General features: G+C 31.5%; 1 protein-coding gene across 4 annotated transcripts in view; it reads left to right on the top strand.

Moving 5' to 3' along the window:
- The window catches only part of LOC127715064 (cytoplasmic dynein 2 heavy chain 1-like), an 88,805-nt gene extending 74,510 nt beyond the window's left edge, over positions 1-14,295 (top strand). For 3 of the 4 annotated variants that reach the window (XM_052221079.1, XM_052221080.1, XM_052221078.1), the window contains 17 exons: positions 273-392; positions 1,070-1,204; positions 1,629-1,772; positions 2,932-3,087; positions 3,659-3,769; positions 4,135-4,339; positions 4,968-5,131; positions 6,017-6,142; positions 6,898-7,008; positions 7,301-7,456; positions 8,210-8,288; positions 8,715-8,908; positions 9,547-9,768; positions 10,939-11,154; positions 11,650-11,849; positions 12,793-12,991; positions 13,536-14,295. In XM_052221079.1, the coding sequence (XP_052077039.1) occupies positions 273-392; positions 1,070-1,204; positions 1,629-1,772; positions 2,932-3,087; positions 3,659-3,769; positions 4,135-4,339; positions 4,968-5,131; positions 6,017-6,142; positions 6,898-7,008; positions 7,301-7,456; positions 8,210-8,288; positions 8,715-8,908; positions 9,547-9,768; positions 10,939-11,154; positions 11,650-11,849; positions 12,793-12,991; positions 13,536-13,694 (2,697 nt within the window). In that variant the 3' untranslated portion in view covers positions 13,695-14,295. The remainder of the gene's footprint in view (positions 1-272; positions 393-1,069; positions 1,205-1,628; positions 1,773-2,931; positions 3,088-3,658; positions 3,770-4,134; positions 4,340-4,967; positions 5,132-6,016; positions 6,143-6,897; positions 7,009-7,300; positions 7,457-8,209; positions 8,289-8,714; positions 8,909-9,546; positions 9,769-10,938; positions 11,155-11,649; positions 11,850-12,792; positions 12,992-13,535) is intronic. The other variant, XM_052221081.1, reaches the window with a different exon arrangement.
- The last annotated feature ends 3,409 nt before the right edge of the window (positions 14,296-17,704 follow it).

The following is a 17,704-nucleotide window of genomic DNA, read 5'->3' as shown; positions in this document are numbered from 1 at the left end:
GTTTGAAATAAATTAGTATAGTATTGTGCCCTAACTTGTGACATTTTATTACATTCTACATTGTACTCAAAAAATCAGGAATATAACCACTAGTCCCATTACACAATCTGAAATTATTTAATTCAATTAGTACCAGCAGATCTTTAACATACATTTTGATAATAAGTTTATAGATACATACAATTTTAAAAATGCAGTTCTCCCTCTTTTCACCACAGTTCTATATAAAATTATTTAAGTTAACTAATTGCTTGAATTAAATATTTGTTCAGCTATTGGCCAATACTATCCAGCATGAGAAGCCAGAGTTAGAAGTAAGGAAGACAGACCTACTTAAGACAGAGGAAGACCTCAAGATACAGCTGGCTAAGATGGAGGAATCTTTACTAGAGGTTAGTGTTTACCTAGAATAAAATACGGGAAGTCATAGCTAGAAAAAACTACTGAATAAGTTTTGATCTATTCTGTATGCATTTTGTGACTACATTTTCGTAGAAATAATGGAAAATTTTAAATAACCGTTGAATGTCAATCCAAGATTTTATTTTCACAATAGAATGAAATTGTACATGATTGAAAGAATTTTATTTAAGAACTAGAAAACAGCCGCGACATCGCGGTTTCGTGACTGAATTAAAGTACCTAAGCCTGATTTTTAGCCTGGATTTTTAGTATTCGTATTGTCATCTGATAAAGTCATGCTGATAATAAGGTGCACAGTTTTCACTGCATTCAAAATCTTTGTTTGAAATTGTCCTGGTTTTCTTACTACAACGCACTACCACAAACTACATGTGACCTATACTTTTGGTATCGGTATTGGAATTTACCCGGAACTTGTTAATTATTGGTAATATTATGTGGAAAACAAAAGGGCCTGGATAGGTGTAATTTTTAATCAACACCGTTGTCCTATATTAGTTATATATAAAGTTAAATTCTTTGATCCGTTTGATGCTGGCTAACAAATTCGACCTCGTTATTTTAGTAGTATAGATATTTATGTTGATTGTTTACATAGAAATTGTTATTGATGTTTTAAAAACTTTTAAACATTATGTCATTTCAGGAATTAGCAAGTGCTAAAGGAAATATTTTGGAGAATAAAGAACTATTGGATTCCTTGAATAAGACCAAAGCCAGTAGTATAACCATAGCTGAATCTCTGTCTGAATCTGTCAGGCTGCAAGCATCTCTTGATCAGGTATTACAGAAGATTTAAAAAAAAATTATTCAATAGAATTCTATAATAGCTTTTTTTACACAAATTATACCATAAACATGTTATTATTTGAGGCTATAGGCACTCAAAGGTTTCTATACCACAAGACCACATTTTCTGTAAAAATTGAAATACTGAATACAAATTTTTGGATGTCATATATAGATGTAATGGATATAGTTGAATAGATGCTATGGATGCAATATTTTAGTAAATACATGTAGTAATAAATGCTGCTTTCATTACTACATCAGGAAGAAAGGAAAAATGTAATCTATTAGAACTAGTTCATGGACAAAAAAAATCATATGAAAATTCTACACCATAGACATCAAATTATTTTTATTATTAACATTGTTCTGTTAAGTATTTTTAGCTTGAAAAAAATAACCAATTAATTTTGCAGGAACGTAACACTTATCTCCCCTTGGCAGAAAGTGGAAGTAAACTATATTTTGTAATCAGTGATTTGGCTAAGATCAATAACATGTACAGATTTAGTCTGGCTGCATTCCTCAGACTTTTCAACAGAGCTCTTACAGTGAAGCAGGTAAAGAAATCATTAATGATATAGATATCTTGATTTAATTCTAATACTTTTTTTTTGAAGGCAAATATTAATAATGGTGAAACTAAAAAGTAAGATGTTGACAATGATTTAGAGACAATTTTATGTAAAGTTTAATCATTGAATAGCAGGAGCAAACACTTAACAATGAATTGCCGATTATTTGAATTTTTATACGCCCATTTACGGGACGTATTATGGTATACCGTTGTCCGTCCATCCGTAGTCAATACTTGGGACAGTAACTCAAAAACGCTTTCACCAATTTTCACGAAACTTTGGTGAATTGTTTATATCTATTGATGTAAGCTCCCTTTCGATTTTTATAAATTTTAGATTTTACTTTTCCGAGATATGGGATTAATAAATTTATTCATAAAAAAAGGGGGATTATCCAGTTTTCTGACTATAACTCAAAAATGCTTTTAGCAATTTTCATGAAAATTTGGTGAACTGTAAATTGACATAAGTTCCCTTTCGATTTTTAAAAATTTATGATTTTACATTATGGATTTTTGGGACTTTCTTCATAAAAAAAGGGGGGATTTTCCAGTTTTTGGACAATAACCTAAAAATATTTTGAGCAGTTTTCATGAAACTTTGGTGACATGTTTATATCTATTGAAATAAGCTCCCTTTATTCTTTTTTTTTTTTAATTTCTGATATGACATTGCAGAGATATGGAATTTTATTTGTTGAGAAATAGTCAAAAACTGTCCATTTTTCACATTTTGGGCGGTTATAGAATTATTTTTTTTTGGAGTGGAGGGGGGGGTCTATTTGAGCAGTGCTCACAGTATTTCTAGTTAATCATATAAATTCATTTAAAGCATCAAGACAAGCTAAAAGGGTATCAGTCGTATCATGCGCTAATGGCACAGCTCTTTATTCAATACAGTAAATGAGCTTAAAAATTTTCCTCACATTTTTTCTCAGGTACTACTGATCAGCTTAACTTTTATATTTAGTCAGAAGCTTGACAGTGATGATCAGTTGTTACATGTGCGCACTTTTCAGATCTATTAGACTTCAACTTCCTGATTTTCCATACTAGTAGGGGTATTTTAAAACATGACAATGTGTGCAACATCTTGTTGTTATTGTCTCTCTTTACTTTGATTATGTATTTTTTTCCTGTAGGACGGAGCTGGCACAGATCACAGGATTAAAGCTCTGTCACAGAGACTTAAGATGTTGGTCTATGAGTATGTATGTAGATCATTGTTTAAAGCTGATAGACTTATGTTTGCCATGCACATGGTTCATGGAACAAGACCAGAGCTGTTTCAGGAAAATGTAAGAAAAAAAAATGTTAAAATCAGATGTATGTTTTGTTCTAAGCTTTATGGCTAAGTGCTTGAGTTGACATATATGTGTTTAGTAAATGATCATTTGTCATATAAATGTGTTTAATTTTTTGTTATTATTTAAACATTATAATTAATAAATTGAAAAGAAGCATAGCTAGCCTCTTCTGTTGTTTTTTTTAAATTTTTTACATCGAAAGAAGTGATGTATTTTCTATTAAGGCAGAAATTGTCGTTAGGGTTACAATTTGTTTATTATGAGATAGATATTATTTATCAATGAAGAAGATTGCTCTCTCAAACTTTAAACCACAAAAAATAAATCATTACCAAATAAATTTGGGAGACAAAAGCACTAAATTTCAATCAACTGAAACTGATATATCTACAGTATGTAGCTAGTAATGTTTAAATTGATTGCAGTTTAATTACACAATAAGTTTATTCTTCATTTTAAGTTTTGGAAAGATTTGCCTGAGGTCAAATATTTTTGCATACACTGTTTTTTCGAAAATTAAGACAACTTTCTATAATGAATATGTTGTTATTTTTTATTACAGGAATGGGAACACTTTACTGGAATGTTGGTAGCTGATGTGAAGTCTGATGGACAAAGAAGTGCACCATCCTGGGTCGATCAGGAGAGAGGTCAAGCAGTGGCTAACTTCAGGGTAATTACTATACAAACCTGCTGATATAACATCACAGTTTAGAGACTATATGATTTTATAACAGCACTTCATTGATATTTTTTTGGCAAAAATAATCCAATTTTAAACTAGAGATCAAAAATTTAAATCTTTGACACTGAAGGCCTTTGGAACAAAAAAAATTGACAATTGAAAACATATCAGCATGCAGTGATAAACTGATATTAGCCTACAAGTTTATATAAAATGTATTGATTTTAATTGAAATGAAAGATTTACATTTAAATTTCATAAATTATTCCTTCACAGAATTTGAATATTCATATTTAACAATGAACACTATTTGTAGTCATGCTTAGAAATGTATTTATAATTTATTTTTTCAGTCAAACTTCTCCCAGTTGTATTCAATATTTAATTTGGATGATTCCTCTTTGTGGTCAAACTTCTCTCGCAGCAGTGAATGTGAAAATGAATTCCCATCAGCCATTGATAAGAAGACATCTTTGTTCCAGCAGTTACTTGTTGTTCAAGCCTTCAGACCAGACAGGCTTCAAACAGCCATGGGTCACTTTGCCTGCAAAGCTTTAGGTATAAGAAACTTTCTTTGTATAAAATCAATAGAATTCTAGGAACACTTTATGTTTTTGATAGATATGGAAAAGATTAGTATTTTTTTTAATCTTATGAACTGTAACTTGACCAAATATTTCTGTCGTTAAATTGTGAAAGGACTGGGTTTTTTTTTTGTGGTAAAGATTATCATGTTTTGTTTTTGTTTGTTTTTTTATTTTTATTTTTAGTGATCTAAATGTGGAATTGATACACAGTAAATGTCAAATTTGTTGTTGATCTAAAATGTCAAAGCATGATGACACAATTTTAAAAACAAAAGAGTTGATGATTTTTTTGTAGGTGGAAATCTGGAATTGGTATATAAAAATATTTTCAGAGTTTTCAGAGTTTGATTTTGGTTCAAAATGTATAAAATTAATGCAAACAGTTTTGTAGAACAAATCACATTTTGTTTAATTAATTCAAGCATTGATTTAGAAAAATTATTGAAAACCATGTAATTATATAATTGGCAAGAGCTTTACCTTGATACCATTTGTGATTAAATTGGAACAACACTCTATTTGAATATATCCAATTAAATACCCTTCTTTTTTGCAAGAATTTAAGTCTTTAATTAACCATTCCATATCATGTATACCAGGTATGCAGGAATTGTCACCACCATCTGTGAATCTGAAGAAGTTGTTTGAAAGTGAGACAATTCCAAGTGAGCCTATACTGATAGTTATCTCCCCTGGTGCCGATCCTTCACAAGAATTACAGGACTTGGCAACCCAGACCATAGGCAGTGATAAATATCATCAGGTAAGTTATCTCCCCTGGTGCTGATCCTTCACAAGAATTACAAGAATTGGCAACCCAGACAATAGGCAGTGATAAATATCATCAGGTAGGTTATCTCCCCTGGTGCTGATCCTTCACAAGATATACAAGAATTGGCAACCCAGACCATAGGCAGTGATAAATATCATCAGGTAGGTTATCTCCCTTGGTGCTGATCCTTAATAAGAATTGGCAACCCAGACCATAGGCAGTGATAAATATCAGGTAGGTTATCTCCCCTGGTGCTGATCCTTCACAAGAATAACAAGAATTGGCAACCCAGACAATAGGCAGTGATAAATATCAGGTAAGTTGTCTCCCATGGTGCTGACCATTCTTAAGAACAATAATTATCAAACCAGACCATTATTATCTATGGAGAATCCAGCAACAATTTTATAATTCTGATACCTATATTTATCAATTGATTGTTACTTTTAAGCAGGATATCTTGTATGTCTTGACTTGTACATGATCCTTCTTATCATATGTTTTTGGGATCTAGTTGGCCAAAGGGTGGTCTCTAGCCCTAAACTCTAAGGTTTTGAGTTTGAACCCCTCTGCTGACAAGATGCGGCCAACTCCAATCTTTATTGGCTAGGATTGCCAGTTTTCCTGCTGAGGTTGGTAGTCTCTGTGTACTCCTGCTTCCTCCACCAATACAAAATGGACACCATGAAATAGCCAAGAGTGCTGAAAGTGGCATTAAACATCAAGGATCAATCATTCTACAGAGAAATAATTTGTAGTTGTATTTCTGATTGTTAATGTAATCTCTGTTGCCTAATTCTTAATTTTGATTACTACTACTTAATAGATTTAATAGACAGACACTTAACGAATTAAATAATAAAAATGTCATTCCAGGTTGCTATGGGTCAAGGACAAGCAGATATTGCTATGCAGTTATTAAGAGAATGTTCACAAAATGGAGAATGGCTTTGTTTGAAAAATCTTCATTTAGTTACAGCCTGGCTTCCACAACTAGAAAAGGTAAGATTACCATTAAAGAAAAAAAGCTTACAATAAATTATGATTTTTCATATGAAAGATTTTCGAGTAATATTTAGTTTTTGGTGAAGGCTTTTAAGACTTAAAAGAAAAATAAGAATAGTTTATTTCTGAAATTTTCCTTTTATTGACCTTTTCAATAGTGAAACATGCATTTTGTTGATCAAACTAAAAATGTATATACCTTCTGGAAGAAGATAAGGTGGAAAGCCAACTTGACAAGCTCTCACAAAAATGTTTCAACAAATTTGTTATTAGATTTGTGCAGGGGAATCACTAATGGTAGTTTAAAAATGTTTGGTATGCATTTGTGTAACAGGAAGGTTTGGCACATCTCATTTCCATGGAGATTATTTTGCCCAATCCCTCAGTCATTGTTGATTGACTTTCAATCTTTTGTATAGTTTACATGTTGACGTTTGAGATTAGGTCAGTTTAAAAGGAAACAAATGATAACATGTCAATGGTATTTGATGTTCAGATATCTTATTATTGGCACACCTCATTGCTTTGGAGATTATTAAGCCTACCCTCTAAGTGATGGTCCATTGACTTCGAAATTCTGCAGGGTTGACATATTAAAGTGTTTCAATTATTTAGATTTCAATATTTTCATTAAACTATCAAAATTACATACAGATGAGAAATATCTTTGTGTTCATTATAAAGTATTAAGCACCTTTTAAAGTTTTCCTTCGCATAAATATCACATGATATTTATAAACTTTTTTATTTAGGAAATTAATACCTTGAAACAACACGAAGACTTTAGACTGTGGATGACAGCTGAAGTACATCCTAAGTTCCCTACAATTCTCCTGCAGAGCAGCTTAAAGGTTACTTATGAGGTAAGTATGTTAGAGCTATTGTAGATGTGGTTAAAGGGTTTTACACATTTTTTATGAATGCATACATGTTTATATACTGATCTAAGAGGCAAATTTTTTCTTTTAGGGTTAATGTTTATAAAGAAGAGGGAACATGCATAAAACATACCAAAAACACTGAAAAGTTCTTTAAATAAAATATTTATTCACCTCTTTTTAGATAAAGGAAAACACACATTGCAAAGCTTGAAAAATCTTCTTTTTTCTATATCATCGATTATTAAATTGATTTCATAATTGTTTACATTTATAGGCCCCACCAGGACTGAAGAGAAATCTAATGAGAACATATGAATCCTGGAGTCCAGAGTATGTCAGTAAGACAGGAAATGTTGTCAGATCACAGGCATTGTTTGCCTTAGCTTGGTTTCATGCTGTTGTACAAGAAAGAAGAATGTACATTCCACAGGTATAGTGTCCAGTATTAAATGGACTTACTGTATATTCACTTTTTTCGTGAATTAATGAAAAATATGTTTTTCGTATATATTCTATTTCATAGTTTTTCCAGGGTTGCATACAAGTCTATAGAAAACTTTTACATTTACATTTAACATATCAATTTGGGGTTTACCTATACCAAAAAAAGAAATCCACAAACATGCATGCAAGCATTGTATGCTTAGATTTCTGCAAAATTACTGCTCAGACCTGCTTAATTGTATTAAAACTGATTTTTGACATTTATAGTTAAAACTCATTGATTTTAATCATTTTCTAGTATATGTGGAAAGTATAGAATATAAACCTGTTCATCACAATGACTGAACATCAACAAACTTCAGTATATCAATAGGATGGGCTTTGTATGAAACCTGAGCATTTTATTCCAAGACTTTTTAATCAATTGTATATACAATAAACCTGGATAAGAATCTTCAATGTATAAACCCTCATCTAATAATTAGTTTATCTAACTGAAACATTTCTAGTGAAATTATTAAGGCTGCAATAGCAATTAGACCTTTAAAAAAACTTACTTGTCTAGTTCATATTCCTGTTTCAAACACAGCTGTCTACTGCTATTTATTTGGCAAAATTTAAATACAAATTGAAAATGAGATTTTGATGCACTTTTGAACAAATTCTTACCATGAGGCATATTGCCTCAGACAAATCAGGAAATTTTGCAACTACTTGAATAGCTCTGTTTCTTTTTCAGGGTTGGACAAAGTTTTATGAATTTTCATTATCTGACTTAAGAGCAGGTGCAGATATAATCGATAGATTGTGTAAATCTGGTGAGTAATAATATTTGACACATGTACATAAGTTATTTTAGAATTTTAAAGGAAGTTTGGAATTGATTACGAATTAGTGAATTTAAATATGAATAGTTGAAATGTAATGAAATCTTTTTGAATTAATGAAATTTGCATTATGCTGCATAGTTTTGATTTTCTCATTAATCTTTTTTTATTGTGAAATATTTATATGTGAAAAAGTTATGCAGATGCTAATTGTAGTTTTAGATGGTTGTTGGTATTAAAAACATAACTAAAAATTATAACTAACCATGTTTAGGGTACATCAGTAGTTTGAAAAAGAAAATATAAAATGAACACCTCCAGCAAGAAAGACATGATTGGACTCATGAATTATGATTGTTTTCAGCTTATTTAGTTTTTAAATTCACCATTGTGTATTGATAATTCTGATATTTTTAGGTTCTGAAGTACAATGGCAGTTTGTCCATGGTTTGTATGAGTTTGCAATCTATGGAGGAAGGGTAGATAATCCATTTGATTTAAGAGTGATGGTGTCTTACCTAAAACAGTTCTTTGACGGCAGTGTTTTATCCAGCCAATCTAGAAATAAACGTCTTGGAGCACTCAAACTTCCATCATCTACTAACTATAGGGTATGTTGTTATTATATGTGATTGTAGTAAAATAACACTAAGATTAATCTTATTAGATGAGTTTTCTAAGAAAAATTAATTCTTTTCATAAAATATCTGGCATATGAAACTGATCATAAGTTATACTGAAATGTTCATGACTTGAAGCTTTAAGATATTTTTTAAAGCAGCTGAAGATTTAAAGATATGCAAAGTTACTGAAAAATGGAGGATGAAAGTCGGCCAGGATATTTTCAGCATGCTGACACCCTTTAGTTTTCATGATCACTAAACTTAAGAAAAACATGGAATTACCACTCTGTACCAGGTCAACCAAGTCAAGACTATTATACTACATTTTAACCATCAATTCCACAGTTGATGACTATCTTCTGAATACAATACAACCATTTCTTAGATATAAAAATTAAGTGCTATTCTAAGGCACAACCTCCAAATATAAAAGCTAAACCCACCAAAACTTAAAAAACACAAACAATTTTTTTTAGCTAAATGTCGGGGAAAAAATTACCTAATATTTCGATCTGAATGGTTTTTGCTTTGGGTTGTTGATAGAGAATTAGGACATTAGGACAGATTTAATTGATAATTTTACAATAATAGAATATTATGTGTAATTTTATTTTACATATTAACAGGATTATATAGATGCTATAGAAGAGCTACCAGAATTTGATAAGCCATCTTACTTTGGTTTACCAGAGAATATAGAAAGATCTGCTCAGCGTATTGTCAGCTCACAAGTTATATCACAACTGAAGATTCTACAGAGAGCAGATGTTAAAGCTAGCAAGTTTGATAAGGAAGTATGGGCTAATGAACTAGGACCTGTACTGAATCTGTGGAAGAAACTTAATTCTGTAAGTATCATTTCAAACCTCAAAAGTGGGAGATTTGTCGTTGAACCTATTTTATGTTATTATACTTCATGTCAAAATGCCAGATTTTGATTGGTTAATACGAGGGAGACAATTTACTTTATCCCATGGCAAATATTCTATTACCCTTCACGGAGACGCTTGCTCAAGTGTGTGCTTTAATAAATACGGAAGATTGTTATGTACACAACGACATAGTTTATTACTTTGAACTTGAAATTTAAGAGACAGTAATACAGAACATTTAGTATAATAAATTAAATAACACATACCTGAGAGGGTGATAGAGCAGATTGTTATCCCTAGAAAAGATATTGTCAACCTTGGCTTCGCCTCAGTTGACAATGTTTTCTCAGGGTAACAATCTGCTCTATCACCCTCTCAGCTATGTGTTATTTATATATTGTTTTCTTCAATATTTTATTTTACTTTTTGAAATAAGATAAGTTATTCTTACTATTGATATTCTTATGATTCCAATCATTAATAAAATAATCCCCTAAGACAAAATGTCATAAAGCTTGCTGCTCTAGAATATTTTCATAATTATTTGTCAAAAAAAAAAACTGAGGGAGAAATTGTGATATTTTTTCCAGAATGGGAGTTTCCAAATTAGAATTAAAACAAGAATGTGTCCATACTACATGCATGCCCCACTTGCACTATCATTTATCAAAGGGAACGTGTACTAAGTTTCAAGTTGATTGGACTTCAACTTCATCAAAAACTACCTTGACCAAAAACTTTAACCTGAAGCGGGACAGACGGACAGACAGGCGGACGGACGGACAGATAGACGCACAGACCGAAAAACATAATGCCCCTAGGTGGGGCATAAAAATACTGGAAGTTTCTGTTTAGTGTCTGGAGAGTTCACACATGTGATATTGGTTTCAAAAATCAGATATTCACTGAACATGGAAATGCGATAGTGCGAATTGGGCATGGTGTCGTATGATCTCCTATGGACACAAATTCTTGTTAAAGAGTAATCTCATTCTTGTCATTTCTTATTTATCTTTGAAAGAGAATGTATGATGGCAGGTATTTATACACTGCATTTTGTCTTTGCAAGAAGTTTATTCAATAAAACAAGTGATTTTAAATGAAATTTATGTTATATTTCAAATTATATAAATTTTGTATTTTAAGGGAGCCAACATAATCCAAGCCAGAGTTTCCCCACCATCTGACAAGACAGGACAGGAACTGCCTGTTGTATCATTCATTAAGTTAGAATATTATAATGCCATCAAACTGGTACAAAGTATTCATCAGTCCTTAGCATCACTAAGTAAGATCATCAGGGGAACCATGTTATTGACATCAGAGGCACAGAAGCTAGCTGCTGCATTACTTCACCAAGAGGTAGGTACTTTTTAATATGGATTACATCTGTTCTGATTATTAAGTTTTTCCACTTGCAGGCTGCTTTGTAAAGCCCAGACTTCTATCTTGGTGTTGAATGTACTTAGATAATTTGTGTCAAGAGAAATACATAGTAATTTAGATGTATTGTATAATATCAGTCTAGTAGCTCTAATTTTATTATTAATCTATATAGTGTGAATCCTCCCCCTTCCTAAAAAATAAATAAATTGAAAAGTAAAAAATACTTTTTTTCAAATTTGATTCAAAGTTTTACATTTGACTTCATATCTCATTCATTATGCATAGTAGAATCATTTTAATAGTATTTAGAGGCACCCTGGAGTTGAAGGTCTGCATCCAGACAATAATCAATGTTTTTTTCTTTTTCATTAGTTTAGTTAATAATAGATGTGAAAGTTTTATTATCTATTAAGTCTATAATGAATAAATATGATATAAAATGAGATTTAATATTGAGTTCTATTATTTCAGACTCCCCTAGCATGGTTAAGTAATTGGGATGGACCAGAAGACCCTATACAGTACCTACGTGGACTAGTTTCCAGGGCTATAGCCATACAGACCTGGGTAGACAAGGCAACACATAATACCATACTGAGAGATACATTAGATCTATCAGAACTATTCCATCCTGATACATTTATAAATGCATTGAGACAACAAACTGCAAGGTAGGTCCAATCTCTTTCATAGCCAGTTTTTAAATTGTCAGTCATATGCATTAATGTTGCAGTCAAAAAAGATCTGACCAATATCATCACTATATAAAAGTTATGAAATATGTTTTTTTAATTTTGGTTCATCTTTATGTTTCGTAGTTTAGTGTGTTGTCCATTTTCTCTGAACTAGTACACATTTTTTATTTAGGAGCCAGCTGAAGCCTGCCTCCGGGTGTGGGATTTTCTTGCTGTGTTGAAGACTCATTGGTGGCCTTGGGCTGTTTTCTGCTCTTTGATCGGGTTGTTGTCTCTTTGACACATTCCCTGTTTCCGTTCTCAATTTTATTATATGGAATTGTTAAAATCAAGTGAAGGAATGATGTCTTAAACACATAATAAAAATTAATATTCTTATTTGATATGGTATTTTTTAGTATTATAAGTATTGTTGCTTTCAAATGTCTTTGAGCATAGAAATTATGTGTAGCGCGGCTTGAAGTACCAAATAAAAGATTTCTGTATATGAGAAAGTAGAGATGAAGTTCATGAGGTATTGAAATTGGGACAACTTTAAAGATAAGCAACATGTCATTAAAATTATTATTTTGCATCTATTTTATAATTGGCCTGATATTTGTCAGTTGCTATATAAAATTGAGTCATATCATACATTTCAAAAAAGAGTAGAACTTATCCTGCATTTGTTTGAAAAAAATGCTAATACATTGTATGTCATTTCAATATATAAACAGGGGTCTATAAGAAACTTAGCTGCTTGCGAGAAACAAAGGAAGTCTCAACGAAATTAATGCACTACCAACAATAATACAAAAACACATGGTATATTGATTCAGCCTCCTGATGGAATTATTGCTATTTTTTAAAACTTATTCCCTATCATTTAAGAATATACAGTTATTGTGTAGATTGCAATTTTGCACACTTCTATTTACAGAGAGTTAGGTGTATCTATGGACAGCTTGAAGTTTGGTGCCAGCTGGAAGGGATCTATTCAAGGAGCTAAAATCCAGGTTAGAATTGGAGGACTTCTGATGGAAGGCTGTAGTTTTGATGGTTCCAGACTGTCAGAGAATCAGAGAGATTCTCCCAGTGTTTCAGGAATCCCACCTTGTGTTATAGGATGGATACCTAAGGTAATCATCACACTTCCTGGTACACATGTAATTAGGTGCATTCTTGATTAAAATGCCTTGAAATTTAAGCTTTGCTTGAAGAAGTCAAAATGGTCACTGAGATATGTATGAGCTATTTTGTTTCAGTAAACCATGTGAACAGTATGCTATTAAATATGATGTATTTAATAAGCATGTTTTAAACAATTACAGCAAATTTTGAGAAAAAAACATTTGGTAAAACGATGAAACAATACGTTGTAATTGTGCTAATGGGATGCAACCACCAAAGCAATAAATGAAGATTAATTCTCTTGACAAAAGTAAACTAGGACCAGAAATAGATCAAGGAGCTGAATGAACCAAAATCCAATTTCAATTATTCAAACTACAAAATGAAAATCACCTTTTGTAAATTTTGTGGGTCTGAAGCTTGCTTTTCATGATTTGCTTTTGTGGGATTGATTAAACACAAACATTTAATAGCCAAGGAAGTATAAAAAGATATTAGAAAGTATTGATGTTTTTAGAGAACCTTCTTTTAAATTTGAATTCTTTTTTCCAGGATGCTCCAGATGCGTACAGTTTGGATGACACCATCTCTATACCTATCTACACCAGTAACGAACGTGATCGTATTGTCGCTAAAATGGAAGTACCATGTGGTGGAAATAAAAATGTCTGGCTGCAGTGTGGTGCTGCCCTCTTCCTTAAAACTCAGTAACTGAACTGTTTTTATTTTGAGACATAAGAGATACAATTATTATGTTGCATATCCTGTTTAGTTAGAGTGATATTGTCCTGTTATGTATTTATTTATTTATTATTTGTTTGCAGTTAGAATTTGGTTGTTATTCACCAATCACTGTTACTTTCATTTTTACTAGATTGCTTTATTTACGAAATGAGTCAAGTATTTATAAATTGGCTTTCAGATATAAAAATAACTTAAATAGCGAATATAAAGATTGTGTAATGTTGTGATGTCAGTACATCTTGGTTTTATTTGAATAATATATAAAAAAAATAAAATATTACTGAAATATTTATAAAATGATTAATATATATTGACTTTGAGAAATAAAATTTACTTATTAGATAACAAAATATTTTGTATTGTTACAATGTTAGTAGATCTTCGCTATATTCAAATAATATATAAAAAAAACTTTATATGAATACAAATAGAAAGAAACTATTTTATGATGATTTATGAAGACCATTGTTATTTGATAAAAATCCGACTGTGATTCTTTGTTATAATTTTAAACAAATATATTGATTATTGATTTATCTTAAGTGATAAATCTTGTTTCTTATTGTCAGATCTGATAGATTAAATTCTGCACTTAAATTGGTTTTGTTTTTGTTATTCTCTACAAACCTGGACATTATAGCAATGATAAATTTCTGAAGCATATCAAAGATGTATTGTACATTTTATACTACAGTAATCCTCTTATTTTGAACTACTGTCTGCATAGGAAGGAAATTTCTAATAAGGGGGGTGGGGGGGGGGGGGGTATCAACACTATATAGCCTTTTGCCTTGACATGACTTCAAGCAATCATTAAATAATCAATCTTATAACTGGAAGTTGGGATATTTTGATGCCCGCCTATATGATAGGTTATTTGTTTTCTGGTCTATGCGTCCTTCAATTTGTCGGCCCCTTGTCAGGTTAAAGTTTTTATTCAAGGTAGTTTACCATGAAATTGTGGTAACACAGGCTTTAATCTTAGTTCAAATATTCATTATAATGAGAACTTTATAATATGTACTAAATTAGAGTTCGAACCAATATTTCATGAATCACTGACCATGGAAAAATTATAGTGTGAGAGGGGTATGGTGTCTTTATGGACACATATTCTTGTACACTGTTGTTGGGATCGGTGAGTGAATACTCACCTTTAATTTTGAAAATGATCTGTTTGATGATCCAGAGTTTAGCAGTCAAATTTGACCCATTATTTATATGCCTAAAGATATCCTACTGCATGTTTTCTCAAAGTCATTTTGATTACTTTTGATTAGATGCATTCTATATATTTCAACATTTGTAAAATGCACAGACGAGCGTATCATGTGCTCTTGGTGCAGCTGCTTATTGATATTGGTGTAATCACCAGATGCTGCATCCTTTTACAAAATGCCAAACTCCTTTCCTAGTAGAATGAACATAAAAGAAAAATATTTAATACTTTGCTGGCACAGAGTACTCATACAGGTTAAAGTTGACTTAAAACAGACTGAACACAATATGCATGTGTAAGTTATGCTTGTAAATAATATTTAAAAAAAAAAATGTTTAATCAAAATGTAGAATGATTGACTTTTAAGTAAAACAGGCAAGCACCAGAAAATATTCGTAAAAAGGTTGAAGGAATTTTGTATCCAGAGAGAGAAGAGTATAGAGGTAGTATGAAAGTTTACTTTAATTATAACCACAAGGGTATATTATTTGGTCACTTGGACTTCTATCTGGGATTAAAACCAATGCTGAGGGTGGGGGCTGGACATCTCTTTTGCTATGCTAGATGTATAAATAAACGGTCATTATCTTGTAAGGTTGGAGACTTACAACTATTTGAGGGATCTATTGCTTTCCTATTGCAAGAAACATTTTTTGTCTCTTATGTTCTACTCTTTCTAGTGACTGTCCAAATTCCCTGCCTTTCATTCGGGACGACCCACATTGCAGAGCATACCTATTGTATTTATGGTAATTTATTCTCTTCCTGAATATGCATGAAATATTTTCAACAGGAAAATCAGCAAATAGCCATGGATCAATCAGTATTATTTTGTCACCTGTAGTGAAATATAGGTATCAGTTCTGTTATCTGCATTTTTGTCATTATTAGACTTTCAGTGCTCCCAGAAAAAAATTCTGGGCCATATAGTCATCGATTTGTTTGTCCACCAGTCCCACCAATCCTTGTGTGTGATTACTATATAGAGTATCTCTTGCTTGATAGGTATGAAACTTATGCGGAAGGAAGATAAAGGGAATGGAAAGAAGCTTATTGATTTTTGGGTTTATATATTAAAGGTCAACGTCACTGTAACAAAAAGAAGAAAAATAATAGAAAAAATCGTTTTAGGATGGTAACTTGAATTTCAATTGATTGGAATGAAACTATCACAGATGAAAGATATAGAAAAGGGGAAGAAGCCGGTTATTATTGGGGTCAATAATTAAATGATCAAGATTACTGCTACAAGATATAGAATATAAGTTGGTTTTAGGATGGGAACAAGTTTGCTTTTAAGCTTACCTGGACCAAAGGGCCAGGTAAGCTTATGCTATCACTTTATTATTCTTTTTCGTAAACCTTTTGAAAAATTATCTCTGAAACTACTGGGCTACATTTAACTAAACTGTTCCTTAGAGAATTTAATTTTAAAATTGTATCCAGGTGATCTTTAAAAAATTTCTGTTGTTGCTAAAAATAGACTGACATAGGGGTATATTGCAGCTTTGGGGTTATAAAAAACTAAAGTTGGAGCAAAACTGACATGGTAAAATTGATGAACAGCTCAAGTATTATCTACCATGAAATATTATGAGTATTTGCCCCTGAAATGTTCTTTAACGTAGCACGGTAGTATTTGCATTCCAGAATTTAGGTTGCTCTTTTGTGTACCCTACTTAAGTCAATGTATCTGAACATTATGATTGGACAAAAAATACAGTATCAACTGAACATACTTTCAGAAACTGAGGGATGAATCAGGTGTAGAAAAATATGAAATAATTTTACAAACAGATGAAAATGAATTTTTGAGAATTTTTTTAAATTTTGTATTCACTGCACGATAAAAGACCTAAAAGCACTAGTGGCCTTAGGTTCTTAAAGATAGCAAAAAAAGTAAACGGTCATGATACATATTCAAATTCATTTCTGAATAGTAAAATGAAAGTACTTCAGTTAACTAGTAGAATTTTTAGCAGTGTTAGAAAGTGGTGAAAATTCTAAAAAGGCTATCATTATCCTTTATGGGTCAGGAAATACTACCGTGCCACCTTTAAGCAACACTTTTTTGGACGATCGAGAGAAACTTTTAATAGTAAAAATGAACAGATCAATATAATGTACAAATAAGTGAACATGACCAAAATCGTCAATTGACAGATTATAGAAATTATTGCCCTTAAAAAATGGTTTTACACATTTTTGCAGAAACTGTAATAGATAGAAGACACTGGCTACGGTTACATGGAAATGTAACAATAATAAAAATATTATTGTTACATTGGAGACTAATTTCCGGAATGCAGGGTTGGGTTAGGAATCGATTAATTACGACTGTAACAATAATAATTGAGTCTACGGTTACATTGCGTTATTGTTACATTAATGCACTTCCATGTTCGCTGGGACTAGTAATACGTATTTAAAACAAACTTGAAAACTCTTATTTGAATTTTACTATATTGCATACAATTTTTCAATATTTTATTTACATTGACAAGTTTCTACAAATTCAGTATGCTGTTTTGGTAGCATGTTTTAGTCCGACGAATTTTGGTGAAACCACTCTAAGCAGCCATCAAACACAAATGATGCAGCAATGTCTGTATTGCAAACTGTACAATTCCATTCTGCACTATCCCTTTTTGAAGTTAAAGAAACTTTCAATATCTGTCATGATTTATGAATGTGAAAAATATTTATTTCAGTACTCTTGCAATTTTTTTTTTCTTCCAATATTTTTTGTTGGAAGCAT

Source organism: Mytilus californianus, unplaced genomic scaffold (genome assembly GCF_021869535.1).
Source record: "Mytilus californianus isolate M0D057914Y unplaced genomic scaffold, xbMytCali1.0.p SCAF_9, whole genome shotgun sequence".
NCBI classification, from domain to species: domain Eukaryota; kingdom Metazoa; phylum Mollusca; class Bivalvia; order Mytilida; family Mytilidae; genus Mytilus; species Mytilus californianus.
The sequence above is the reverse complement of the archived record's forward strand: the minus strand, read 5'-3'. Positions and strand labels throughout refer to the sequence as shown.